This window comes from Lepidochelys kempii, chromosome 6 (genome assembly GCF_965140285.1).
Source record: "Lepidochelys kempii isolate rLepKem1 chromosome 6, rLepKem1.hap1, whole genome shotgun sequence".
In the NCBI taxonomy this organism is placed as follows: domain Eukaryota; kingdom Metazoa; phylum Chordata; order Testudines; family Cheloniidae; genus Lepidochelys; species Lepidochelys kempii.
In genome coordinates, this window is record NC_136385.1 from 76,420,608 (window position 1) to 76,434,889 (window position 14,282).

Genomic DNA, 14,282 nt, shown 5'->3' on the forward strand with positions numbered 1-14,282 from the left:
AACTTAATTCAATCCCATGTCCTCAATCCCAGCTGCCTTTTTGCCACCACTGACTCGCTCCTCAAATCTTCCCCTTCCTCCTGCCTTCACTTCTCTCCTCTACTTTCTTGATCACCATGGACAACACTGCCATCCTGCCTGTCACTCAGGCCCATAACCCAGACATCATCTGCAATCTGAACCTCTCTCTCAGTCCTCCCATCTAGATTATGTCTAAATCTTGCCAATTTTTTGCAGCATATCGTCTCTAAAATATGGCCTTCCCTATCCATCCACAAAACTAAACCTCTCACCCCAGATGCGCATCATCTTGCAACATCGTTTTCTCTGACCTTGTTATATGCAATCATACACCATTTAGATCCATCCACAATGCTGCTGCAACTGCAAAGATAATTTTCTTAGCCTACTGCTTTCACCACATCAGCCCTCTCTTTGCATCCCTCCTTCTCTGTTGCAACAAACATAAGATTCTTGTCTTCTTTTTCAACATCTTTCATGGCCTATCATCTGTTATTCAGTATCAAGAAGTTGACTTCTGCCTCCAATCAGCTCATGATGCCAGCCTCCATCACCTACCTGTTAAATTTTCCAAACAAGTCAGCACCTTAATGCTTCCTTCCATGCTGCCCTTCATGCTTGGGATGAGCTCCGCACAAACATCTCAAATCTACCTCATTATTCTCCTTCAAAAATCCCTCCTTAAAACCCTCCTTTGCCATGACACCTACAAAAAACTTTGACAATGGTTAGGCCACTGGTGTACTGAGACCACTGCCTACCATGCTGACCAACATCTCGTTAATTCCCTGTACTCCCCTATTGGCCTGTCTGTAACCATCTGTTGTTTCCTGTTGGTTTATACTTTGGTAGTAAGCTTGATAGGGTGGGGAACATCTTTTTGTTCTAGGTTTACACAACACCTAGCACAATGTGGTCTTGGTTCATAACTAGGGTTCCTAGGCACTATGGTAATACAAATAAATAAATTCAATCAATCAATTAATAATAATAAATCTTTTCTCTCATTGATCCCTATCACACCACCTTTGCTCTGCATATTCATCACATCTTGTTACTCCATTTGTCTTCTCTCACTCAACCCTTCGTGCTTTGTACACCTACAATTACATCAACGATTTTACTTCTTACCAATGATTTTAACTGTTGTGCTATCCACACTTCCCCTCTTGCCCATCACTCATCCTTCCTTTCTCTGTTACACTTATTTTCTATGTTTGTGTAATTTAAACTATTACATTCATTGGTTTAGGAACTGTCTTTTTTATTTTTAGACTCTGTAAAGTGCCATGAAAAGTTATATAATAAATATTCACTTTTAACAATGTTTAACATGACAAACCTTCTTCAGTGCTACTTCCTGAGCATGTAGGATGGACGTTCCAGAGTGTTTGCATAAAGGAGGCATCCACCTGAACATTTCCATTTGACATGGAGAGATGCTGTAACAGAGAGAAAGCCATACCCCGGAGAGAGAATCATTAAAAGGATTTGCTATTAAATCTATTTCGATAAAATATTCTTTTCTCAAACAGTGTTCAAAGATAAATATTTTGTTGAAAACTTTCAATATCTCAGAAGTCTTTATACAATTTCTTGAAATCAGACACTTGTTTCACATCATACTATTATCCAAATCTATTCAATGTTAATAGTAGTAGCTTATAACAGGACAATCAGAAGAAGAGAATTTCTAAGGTAAACGCCCTTACCAGATATCTTTCAGAGGACACACTGACCAGGATAAGATCATCGCCAATTCGAACTTTTTCTCCTTCTGATCTCTGTTTTGAAGCAGGATGTATTGTCCACCAGCATGCCTCACCTACAATATACAGAGATGCTTATGCCAATTATTTAGTATATAATAAATAATATATCATTCTAAGATATGTAAATATCTTAAAAAGCTACCAGTAAACTAACATACAGTAAAGACTTACCATTTTATAAGGATAGTATCAGCCTTATATACCCGCTAGTTTTTCTCTTTTCTGACAATTCACACCTCCCATTTCCCCTAGTATTGTCAGTCAAGCCACAATGAAGCTGACACTGTAATTGAACAACACCCCCCACAACCTCTGAGGGTCACCAAACTTGCAGTTCAGAACCTGCCTCCTCTATGCTTGCGACAACCAGTGAGCTACTGGTTTATTTCCTACACCAGAGTTAACTATTATCAGTCTTTCATGCCTTCCCTTGCCTGTTGTCCCACCTTCCACACACCTCTACCTTATTTTATCATTTTAACTGGAGCTATATGCCCACTATAAAATTAAATTATACTCTATTTTAAAATGATGTCTACTACCTTACAACACTGCTGTGTTACAAAAGTAGAAACTATGGACCAATTGAATGGACTCTGCTGGTAGACACTACCTGCCCAGGAGAGCAAAGTTTAAAAGTGATCACTCTAGAGCTCTTTCTCCACATGCCTTGTAATATTCTGGTTTATTTTGACACAAATAAAACTCCCAGGGAAATTATTCAGCTTGTCCCATGTTTTCTCACCCATTAATGCCTGCTTATGGAGAGGTTGTGAGCCAGTGAAAAGTAGGAAGGAATTATACACAAGTGGAAGAGTTGACCAAACATTAAGAGGGCAAAGAGCTGTTTCATTATCTAAGGCAATATATTCTTAAGAGTTGTTTTTCTCCTAACACTTACTCCTCACTTTAAATCATAATTTTGTCATTGCAAAGTTATGTATGAATTCTACAGAAATAATTATGGAGATTATGACATTACATAAGAGGAGAAGATGGACTCCAAGGAAACAAATATTCTGGGTTTTTCTGTGGTAATATTCTTAATAGGGCTGTCAATTAATCACAGTTAACTCACGTGATTAACTTAAAAAAATTAACTGCGATTACAAAAATTAATCGCGATTAATCGCACCGTTAAACAATAGAATACCAGTTGAAATGTAGTAAATATTTTTGGATGTTTTTCTACATTTTCAAATATATTGATTTCTATTACAATACAGAATACAAAGTGTACAGTGCTCATTTTATATTATTTTTGATTACAAATATCTGCACTGTAAAAAACAAAAGAGCTCTGTATTCTGCGTTGCAGTTGAAATAAATATATTTGAAAATGTAGAAAACATCCAAAAATATTTAAATAAATGGTATTCTATTATTGTTTAATTGTGTGATTAATTGCACAAGTAATTTTTTTAATCACTTGACAGCCCTAATTCTTAATAAAGAACAAAGGGAAATAAACTCAATTTATAGGAGACATACAAACAATTGATTCCAAATAGAATGTGTTTCTATAAAGTGTCAGTCAATTGTTTTTAAATATGCAGTGGCTTGAGATTTAGTACATGCAAAGTAATAGCCCTCTTTTCTGCTGAGATGATTCCACGGTACAGTTTAATAGAAAAAAGGCATATTTACTCATGAAATGCAGATTGGTTCAAAAGCACAAAGACGTTATCAAAATTCCTAACACATAAAAGCTCCTGTAAAGACTTATTTTACTTATTTTTTTAATGTGACGTTGTGAAAAGCCCCTTTTTGTACATTTACAATAAGACAAAACACCAAGATAAAGCTAACCCTGCAACTAGCAAGCAAATATATATTACAAAGTCCAGGGGGAACATGGGACTCCGTACAGAGTAACTCTGAAAGGGATCACAAAAATACCAGGATTGATTTTCACAGGAGCTTATTATCAAAGAGATAAAAATGCACATATTCCTTAGAGCAGCATGCTAAAACAAATGGCAGCCAAACTTGTAAGGTCTCATCCATAATAGTAACCATGAAACAGACTGGAAGCAACTACTAACTCCTTCCTGGAGTCCAAAAAGGAGTGAAGGAAAAAAACTCTAAACTTCACAGGGTTCAGAGTAGAGGTCATATAGAGTAGACAGCCAGCCCAGGAGGAAATGTCAAAGATTAGACTCCTTGTGAAATGGGGGTATAGAATGTACATGACTGTGTCACTCCATCACTGCTCCCAAACTTTACTTTTATTATTATTTTAAAGACCAAAAAAAGTCAACTATCTGCATCAATGGCTGGGGGACTTGATGGGACTGGCACTGAAATGGGGACAATCTCAGAACAAAGGTTAGAGGTTTTTAAGGCCTGGCTTGACAAAGCCCTGGCTGGGATGATTTAGTTGATGTTGGTCCTGCTTTGAGCAGCGGATTGGACTAGATGACCTCCTAAGGTCTCTTATATTCTATATTCCAACCTTAATATTCTATGATTCTATGAAAGGGAGGGAGACATTTGTGAAGGGACAAAAGGTAGGTCCCTCCCCCTGGGATGGGGGCCTGGTCTTTGGTTTATGGCTGGCAGCTGTTGCTGGTCTGCTTTTTTCTTCTTTTAAAATAGCAGTTTCATATTTTAGCTCTCTTTGGCCTTTGAGACCTGGGAAGTGACTTCAAGAAAGTGGGGGATAGTTAAAAAAAAAACACCTTTGTTTCTCTCACTGTTATTAGCACTACTCCGTGAACTTTAGTAATTAGGTTGTCAGGTTTCCATGTTGATTCTCGTTAAGGTGAAACTTAGAAAAAAATACAATGCCCAAAATCTGCTCTTTAACACAATTTAGACAAAAGAAAGCTAATTTAAATGAAGATGATGTAAGTCTTGATGAGATTAGTTAGGATAGTTATTGTTACAATATTTGAGGACAAATAGGTTATTTGTATGTCTATTGCTTTTAATGTCAAAAGTTCAAAGCCCCAAACCTTTTGATCTTTATTTTTAAATCTAAGATTTGTTTCTCTCTCCTATTTTATCCTGGTGGTATTTTAATGGACTTGTATGGCAAGGGAATACTTTCCATGCTCTCCCACCTCACGCTTTTTAAATTATTTTTTAATTATGAGACTTTTATAATCTTTGCCTGTTTTTGTTTACTACAGTTACATTATTGTATTATCTGAAGGATGAACTAACAGTTTAATACTAAAATAAAAGTTTTAGTGAATATTAAATATGCTAAAATGGAATTGAAAAATAAGTTCATAAAACTTTATTAATAAAATAATATAGAAATTTGTACTTAGTCCATATTTGCCAGTGTTTTCCATCTTAAGATAACACTGACCACTGGTCATACAGTGTTGTTTATTTCATGTCCACCCCCCACCCCGCAGGGTGCTTACCTTACTGTAAGTCAGTCTTCTTATTTCTTAATGAATAAATAATGGCAGGTTCACAAATTTGTAATGCTAATAATATCTGTCACTATCCTAAATGCATTCTTAAGACTAGTACAACTGGCATTTTTTTCTCACAAAATAACAGAATATTGGCATACCTGCTGCATTTTCTTGTAACCCCACATCAAATGCAAGTTTATCTGTCTGGGATCTTGATGTTGACAAACAAGTCAAATACTGCAAAACATGTTGACATTATTAAAAACATCAAAATCAGCAGAATCATTTGAGGCATACATCTCTAATCGAAGATGCTCATAGATTCACAAAGCTCAACCTTAACATTAAACTGAATTTAAATATCCCATTGACTGCAATGACAGTTCAAAACTAGCATCTTGCAGGAATTTCTCTATGTAAGATAATGCTCCTCCTTCCAGGTGTAAAGGTACATACATGAACAGGGATTTTGAGACAAGCAGGCTTCCCATGACAGCATTGCTCCTGAGGAAGACATATCAAGCAGACCTGAAAGCACCAATGTCTCCTCACTTTAGGCACTGGCATATGCTCGGACTACGAGTCCATTCAGAATTGCACCTTAAAGTGGGTGGTCAGAATAGCCAGAGCTCAAAAACTATTATTGTGAATTCCAGCACAGGGGGAAGAAGGGGAGTTGCTTCAAACACATCTCTCTTTCCTTCTGCACATTATTGACCACTATTTGATAACTGCTTCTGTGAGATTCTTTCTCCTCCAATGAAACAATGTGATCCAGAGAGGGAAAAAACCTGGAACTTCCTAGTGGATAAGATGCCTTAACAAATGACACAACAAACAAAATCCATAAAAGAGTGCCTCAAAATATTGTCAAGGCATATTTGTGGGTGTGCACTGTGCAAATGCTGGGGAAGTTGGGGAGGGGAGAACCTACTATATAAAATACCCAAGAGAAACTATATAACTCAGTGCAGAAATGGCATAAACTTACTAGCAGCAGCAACTTACTATTGGCACCTATTTGCATGCAACATTTCAATTAACCACTAGGCATAGAGATCCCATCTGCAAAAAATGGAAGCTTGCAAATACATCTCAGGCTGCAATACTCTCAAATAATGCATTATAACTTAGGGCCACCTCCATATCCTTGATGCTGTCATGCATGTAGTTGTGCACTAGTGCACAACCTTAACAAGGTACCCGTCCCTTTTGCCTCTCTAATGGTTGTTCCTAGCCATACCTACTGCTGACTTCTACAACAATTTTTGCGCTGTGACTGGATGGCATGTTGCACATCAACTTGCACTGTGCATTTTTATAGCGTGGTGTGTTTCGGGTTTTATGGCAGATCTTCATCCTTTCCACATATTTTTACCACAAAGGGTGAACATATGGCCCTCACATTCCCTTCTGAATGTTAACACCTTCATTCCTAAAGTACTTTAAAACGTATGCAAAACATTTTAATAGCTCCTAGACATCGATTATACTAATTTTACAGTTTCTCTTTCCATTTGAACTTCCATAATGCTGGAATGAATAAATAATGATCAATTTCTTTTCACTCCTTACTTTAGTTACACCATACTCGGTATATACTAGTAATTTTTGGTTGCCTCAAAGGGACACCTTAAAGGTTTTCACAGTGTGGGTGATTGATACTTTGAGTCACCCAAAATTAGTGGTCGCTTTTGAAGATATGGAAAAAAGGCTAATATAGTGCCCATCTTTAAAAAAGGGAAGGAGGATCCGGGGAACTACAGGCCAGTCAGCCTCACCTCAGTCCCTGGAAAAATCATGGAGCAGGTTCTCAAGGAATCAATTCTGAAGCACTTAGATGAGAGGAAAGTGATCAGGAACAGTCAGCATGGATTCACCAAGGGCAAGTCATGCCTGACTAATCTAATTGCCTTCTATGACGAGATAACTGGCTCTGTGGATGAAGGGAAAGCAGTGGACATGTTGTTCCTTGACTTTAGCAAAGCTTTTGACACGGTCTCCCACAGTATTCTTGCCAGCAAGTTAAAGAAGTATGGGCTGGATGAATGGACTATAAGGTGGATAGAAAGCTGGCTAGATTGTCGGGCTCAACGGGTAGTGATCAATGGCTCCATGTCTAGTTGGCAGCTGGTATCAAGTGGAGTGCCCCAAGGGTCAGTCCTGGGGCCGGTTTTGTTCAATATCTTCATAAATGATCTGGAGGATGGTGTGGATTGCACCCTCAGCAAGTTTGCAGATGACACTAAACTGGGAGGAGAGGTAAATACGCTGGAGGGCAGGGCTAGGATACAGAGGGACCTAGACGAATTGGAGGATTGGGCCAAAAGAAATCTGATGAAATTCAAGAAGGACAAGTGCAGAGTCCTGCACTTAGGATGGAAGAATCCCATGCACCGCTACAGACTAGGGACCGAATGGCTCGGCAGCAGTTCTGCAGAAAAGGACCTAGGGGTTACAGTAGACGAGAAGCTGGATATGAGTCAACAGTGTCCCCATGTTGCCAAGAAGGCCAATGGCATTTTGGGATGTATAAGTAGGGGCATAGCGAGCAGATCGAGGGACGTGATCGTTCCCCTCTATTTGACATTGGTGAGGCCTCATCTGGAGTACTGTGTCCAGTTTTGGGGCCCACACTACAAGAAGGATGTGGAAAAATTGGAGAGAGTCCAGCGAAGGGCAACAAAAATGATTAGGGGTCTGGAACACATGACTTATGAGGAGAGGCTGAGGGAACTAGGGATGTTTAGTCTACAGAAGAGAAGAATGAGGGGGGATTTGATAGCTGCTTTCAACTACCTGAAAGGGGGTTCCAAAGAGGATGGCTCTAGGCTGTTCTCAGTGGTAGCAGATGACAGAACAAGGAGTAATGGTCTCAAGTTGCAGTGGGGGAGGTTTAGGTTGGATATTAGGAAAAACTTTTTCACTAGGAGGGTGGTGAAGCACTGGAATGCGTTACCTAGGGAAGTGGTGGAATCTCCTTCCTTAGAAGTTTTTAAGGTCAGGCTTGACAAAGCCCTTGCTGGGATGATTTAATTGGGGATCGGTCCTGCTTTGAGCAGGGGGTTGGACTAGATGACCTGCTGAGGTCCCTTCCAACCCTGATATTCTATGATTCTATGATATTGGCCTCAATGTTCTTGCGCAAAGAGGGAACACTAAATGATTATGTTGCTTCATATATTTGTTTGTTACTTGATCTAAAGTTTTTATTATATCTTGAGTTTATTATTATCAGTTATGGAGAACACATTATTTTACTGTAGACATAACATGCTTTTCCAATAGTAAGTGCACTCTGTTATGTAAGTTAACAAGTCACTTACCATTCCACTGAACGAATGCCGAAGTAGTATAGCATGGCCATACAGCAGGGTTCTGTGACCACCTCCTTGAACTGCCTATAGAAATGACAGAAAGTGTTAACACTTGATAGCAATGCAGGGATTCTGACTGTTTCCATTCATCTGAAGTTACCAATAATTTAAGTATCATACACAGATACTCAAATTGGATTATCTACAAAAGTGCAGATATGTTACAAAAGTTTGTACATTCGCAATATTGAAGTAGTTACAGCAATAACTATTTTCACTGTGAAAAAATAACATATTTGACCAGACAATTGTGACCTAATTATCACTTTAGCGAGTAAAGTAAAAAACCACAGTTTTCTACAAATACGTTCTGAAATGAAATGAAAAAAGGCATTTCTTACCTTTCTTATAAACTTTTCAGAAGCATTCAGAATAAAAAAATATGTAATTGAAGTCTTAAAAATGATTATCCATATTAATATTTTAGGCATGTACATTTTCTTATGTTCCCACATACTAAATAATCAACGTTCAATGAGACCACATGTTGCTAATAAGGATAAGCATTTGCTAAAATTAGCCTAAGTTACGTATTTATCACAGGTGATATAATTATGGTATGGGTCATTTCATTTTAACTAAATACAATTTGAGAGTGGTCAAGACATGCAGAATTGTCAACCCCAAACATTCAAAAATCATGAGTCAGACCCCCCAAATTGTGAGATTGGCTTAAAGATAATGAGATTTTAAAAATAATAGGTTTGGGGTTCTTTATATTTCCCTTTTGGAATTGTAGCATTTACAATTCTCATTTTCAAGCTTTTCTCCACAACCAGGATGGCTTAACACTTTTTTTTTTTTTTTAATGAAAGCCAAGATTCCAGAATCTGGCGGTTTAAGAAAGGCATCAGACATCATAAGAGTTGGCAACGGTGGCTATAAAATATAACTAATAAACAATAACAAGCTTTACAGGGCTTCCATTCATTTTTTCTCTCTCAACTTTCTTTCATGTGCACACACCCACATAGTTTTTATATTTTATGGAGTTAATCAAAATATGTCCAAAGAATTAGGGCTAATTCTTGATGCATTCTGGTGTTTCCAATTGAAGTATAAAAAGCAGAATTTGACCTATGTATTTCTAACTGTTACATATGGCTAGAGAAGATGCATACATTTGGTAAAAGCTTATGCTGTCAGTTTGAACATTTCACCATGGCTTATTTTCCATTTAATGCTTAGACATTTAGGCCTGATGCTCACTTTGTTCAGGGACCATTCAAATAGCTTTTAATACACACAAACAAGGTGGCTCTTGAAAATATAATGGTAGAATAAGGCTCATTTCTGGTTTACTTTATATTTTTCAAAAGTGAATTCTCTTAAGGCCAAATTTTACCATTGGACATGTGTAGAGGAGAGTAGCAGACCAGAGGAGTGAGGTGTTTCCATGGGCTAAAATAGCTTGCACAGGAAAAATTTGGCACTAAATGAATTAACAAGTTCATCGATTAGTCCTTTAAGTTTACATTTCATATGTAACAAAACACTAGCTCTAAAAATGCCAAGCTGAAGAAATTCCTTGGGACTTTGTAGCTGGGCACCCAGGTTACCTAATGTTGATTCAAAAGACTAAAGGGGAAATCATGTTTGTCCAACAGACATACTAAAAAGCCAAAAGTAATAAAGTTGGGGATGATTCCTTTATTGTCATAACAATAAAATAAGGGTGAGCACAGTTCTGATTTTCTTGCTCTACTAACAAGTCTCAAGTAGAAGTCTGCTACACAACTAACAAAAATAATCTGCACAAAAGACAACCCTTCTCTGCCCACTAATTAAAGGGGTTTTCTCTTTATTGTATGTACACCCTTTCTTTCATGTTTTGATTGACATGGAAATGAAGAGGAAATATTGTGGGGTGGGGGGGTTTACTATCAATGAACAAAACCATCTCCAAATCACATCTGACTTCAAAAAAAAAATTGTGCAGTTCCTGTTTCATCTCTGCGTCTCAAAATTTAATTTTTAATTTGTAAGAGTCAGCATTCTGCAGTCAGTTTAAATTATATTGGTCCATGCTCCAGGAACTGTTACAGTATAGTGGTCACTCTCAAAAAGGTTGGCAGTTACCTTAGGCAATCAGTTACCACTGCAGATTCATGTCATAAACACAACCTGCTGATGTTAGTGTAAAACAAGGAACCTTTTTTAAATAATGGAAAGGTAACTGCTTTAAAACAAACAAACAAAGATGCCCAACACTCTTAGAGTCTTGGAGAAGTCTACCAACGTTTGTTTTTAAAACATGAATAATAATTATTGGACGGAGCAAGATACTACTGAGGGGAAAAAACCCACTCACAAAAAAATTGTTATTGCTTTGTGTCTGCCAAAGCACAAATCCAGCTGGCCATCTTAGGCGGGAATAACTGCCAGAACTCATTGGCATGAGCTTTTCACAGGAGGTGCTTGACGATCTAAAGAAAAATGATACAGCAGCCCATACAATTATTTTGCTGTTATTACTACTTATTAGTCCAGCTATGTGACATGAGAGATCCCCAGGGTCGACCTGGGTTAAGCCCTGAAAGGACATTCAATACTGACAGATTACATCTGTCGCCTTTTAGAATCAGAGACTGAACTCACTTGTGCATATATGTTGCCTGCTTCAACCTGTAAATAACTCATTTATTTTTCCAAGTTAATAAACCTTTAGTTAGTTTATTACAGGATTGGCTACAGGCATTGTGATATCTAAGGTACAGATTGATCTAGGGTAAATGACTGGTCTCTTGGGACTGGAAGCAACTTGAATATTGTGTGATTTTTGTTGCAAGTGACTATTTATCATTAAATCCAGCTTGCCTGGGTGGCAAGATAGACTGGAGTGCCTAAGGGGACTGTCTGAACCCATGGTAAGACTGTTTCAGTGATCTAGGAGTTCACATTTGTTACTGGGTGGTGAAATTTAATGATAGGACATACCACCAATCTTGGGGGTCTGCCCTGCTTTTTGGGGTGTCCACCCTGAAGTCTGCCTTGAGGTTGGCACACTCAGTCATGAGCCACTCCAGACAGCATGATAGGGGGATTACATGTGGTGGGGGTGGAGTGCAATGCTCAGAAGGAGAAAATGTGCAAAAACACAAGGCACAACATATGACACTTTAACTCCTACATGTCCAATCAGTAGAGCATGAAGCCCATGGGCTTATGGGTGGGACAAAAAGTGACCTTCATAGTTTTCTTCCTGGCTACAGTTATTTGAGAGCATGCACCTATATGCAGCCCTCAGCACTGATAACCGCAAACATTAAAATATCAAGAATCAGGCCCCAAAAATCATAATATTGGCTTAAAAACAATGAGATTTTTAAAAGTAAAATTTTGAGGTGTCTAGGTAATTAATTAATCTTCTGACTATAAACGAAAATCCAGAGAAGAGCAACAAAAATGATTAAAGGTCTAGAAAACATGACCTACAAAGGAAGATTGAAAAAAAATTGGCTTCTTTAGTCTGGCGAAGAGAAGACTCAGACGGAATATGATTACAGTTTTCAAGTACATAAAAAGTTGTTACAAGGAGGAGGGAGAAAAATTGTTCTCATTAACCTCCGAGGATAGGACAAGAAGCAATGGGCTTAAATTGCAACGGGAGGTGTAGGTTGGACACTGGGAAAAACTTACAGTTTGTGTATCTGTCGGGGTAGTTAAGCATCGGAATAAATTGCCTAGGGTGGCTGTGGAATCTCTGTTGTTGGAGATTTTTAAGAGCAAGTTAGACAAACACCTGTCAGGGATGGTAGATCAGTGGTCATGATCTCCAGTGATGAAGTGTGGCTGCCACTAAGGCAGACTCCCTACCTATCCCGGCCCCACGCTGCCCCTGGAAGTGGCCAGTACAGACCCGCAGCCATGGGGGCAGGGTGGCAGGGGTGTCCCTCCGTGCACTGCTTCTGCCTGCAAGCACCACCCTTGCAGCTCCCATTGGCCGGGAGAGCTGCGGGGGTGGTGCTTTCAGGGAGGGGCAGCACACAGAGCCACGTGTCCCCCGCCCTCACCAGGGGCACATTGGTCCTTTCTGGGAGCAGTGTGGTGCTGGGTAGGCAGGGAGCCTGACTTAGCCTTGCTGTGCCCGCCGCCGCCCGGGAGCTGCCAGTGGTAAGTACTGCCCGGCAGGAGTCTGCACCCCAATCCCCATCCCTGAGCCCCTTCCTGCATCCCAACCCTCATCCCTGAGCCCCCTCCCAGAGCCAGCACTCCATACCCCCTCCTGCACCCCAAACCCCCTCCTGCACCCTGAACCTCCTCCCAGAGCCAGCACCCCATACCCCCTCCTGCACCATGAATACCCTCCTGCACCACAACCCCACCAAGCCCTCTCCCAGAGACAGCATCCTGCACCCCAACACTCTGCCCCAGCCCAGAGCCCCCTCCCAGAGCCAGCACCCCATACCCCCTCCTGCACCCAACACTGCCCCAGCCCTGAGCTCCCTCCCAGAGCCAGCACCCCACACCCCCTCCTGCACCCCAAGCCTCACCGAGCCCTCTCCCAGAGCCAGCATCCTGCACCCCAACACTGCCCCAGCCCTGACTCCCTTCCTAGAGCCAGCATTCCATATCCCCTCCTGCACCCCAACCCCCTGCCCGGTGAAAGTAACTGAGGGTGGGGAAGAGCGAGCAACGGAGAGAGGGGGGATAGAGTGGGAGGGCTTTGGGGAAGGGACGGGGCATCAGGGAAGGGGCAGGGTAAATCCTGGGTTGCCCTTAGATTCAAAAAGTGATCTTGGGCATAAATAGGTTGGAGACCACTGGTCTAGACAATACTTAGTCCTGCCTTGAATGCAGGTAATTGGTCTAGAAGAACTCTCAAGTCCTATGATTCTATGATGAGATGAGGTGAAGGGGGGACTCAACACACTCAGGGTAAAATTGGAGAAATCTCCAGAGAATGGGATAGGGAATGAGAACTAGTTATTTAGGGCTGGAGTTCTCAACCTTTTTCTTTCTGAGTCCCCCACCCCAACATGCTATCAAAGCTCCTCAGCCCACCTGTGCCACAACTAGTTTTCTGCATATATAAGCCAGGGCCAGCATTAAGGAGTAGCAAGCAGGGCAATTGTCAGGGCCCCATGCCACTGGGTGCCCTGTGAAGCTACGTTGCTCAGGTTTCTACTTCAGACCTGAGTGGCAGGGCTCAGGGCCCTGGGCATCAGCCCTGCACAGCAGGGCTTAGGCTGTCTGCCGTGGCCCCCCGAGAGTCTAACCCTGGTGCTGCTTGGCGGACTCCCTGAAACCTGCTCATGGCCCTCCAGCGGCCCCCAGACTCCACCTTGAGAATCACTGATTTAGGGCAACATAAGCTGACTACTGAAGCAGTTTGAGAGGAGTCTCACACTAGGGCATTTTCTACTCCGCTAACTGACCTGAACCTTGAGGCACCCCTGGAAGTCTTAGCCAGAAAAAAGCAAATCAGTTTGGAGAGCCTAAGTAAGGAAATCTAGAATGCCAGGTAGTGCAGCAGTCTTTCTGCCCCAAGCAGCTTAAGGCAAGCCTGACATGTTGCTTCTGAGAGTGTGGCTGGGATGTAGAGCATGTGCAGTCTGGTTGGACGCAGAGAGGCAGCCCTTTTTTTTTTAATCTCAGCTGGGACCAGCTGTGCAGTACTGACTTCCTTTAGTTCCTCTGGTAACATACTCCCAACACCTCCACTTCCCAGAAGACATCATCATTGCTAGAATCAGAATTATTGTACTTGTCTAATTGTAAGTTGGAGAAGAGAGTAT

At 40.7% G+C, this 14,282-nt stretch overlaps 1 protein-coding gene across 12 annotated transcripts in view; it reads right to left on the bottom strand.

The window, feature by feature from the left end:
* The window catches only part of RYR3 (ryanodine receptor 3), a 581,512-nt gene that overhangs the window by 431,235 nt on the left and 135,995 nt on the right, over positions 1-14,282 (bottom strand). For 11 of the 12 annotated variants that reach the window (XR_012159473.2, XM_073348831.2, XM_073348834.2 and 8 more), the window contains exons 1-5: positions 8,886-9,343; positions 8,494-8,568; positions 5,326-5,404; positions 1,734-1,846; positions 1,364-1,463 (exon numbers count right to left, since the gene is read on the bottom strand). Coding sequence is in view for 11 of the 12 variants with exons in the window: in XM_073348831.2 (XP_073204932.1) it covers positions 1,364-1,463; positions 1,734-1,846; positions 5,326-5,404; positions 8,494-8,568; positions 8,886-8,999 (481 nt within the window). In the remaining variant the exon portion in view is untranslated. Of the gene's footprint in view, positions 1-1,363; positions 1,464-1,733; positions 1,847-5,325; positions 5,405-8,493; positions 8,569-8,885; positions 9,344-14,282 lie in introns of those variants that run through there. The other variant, XM_073348839.2, reaches the window with a different exon arrangement.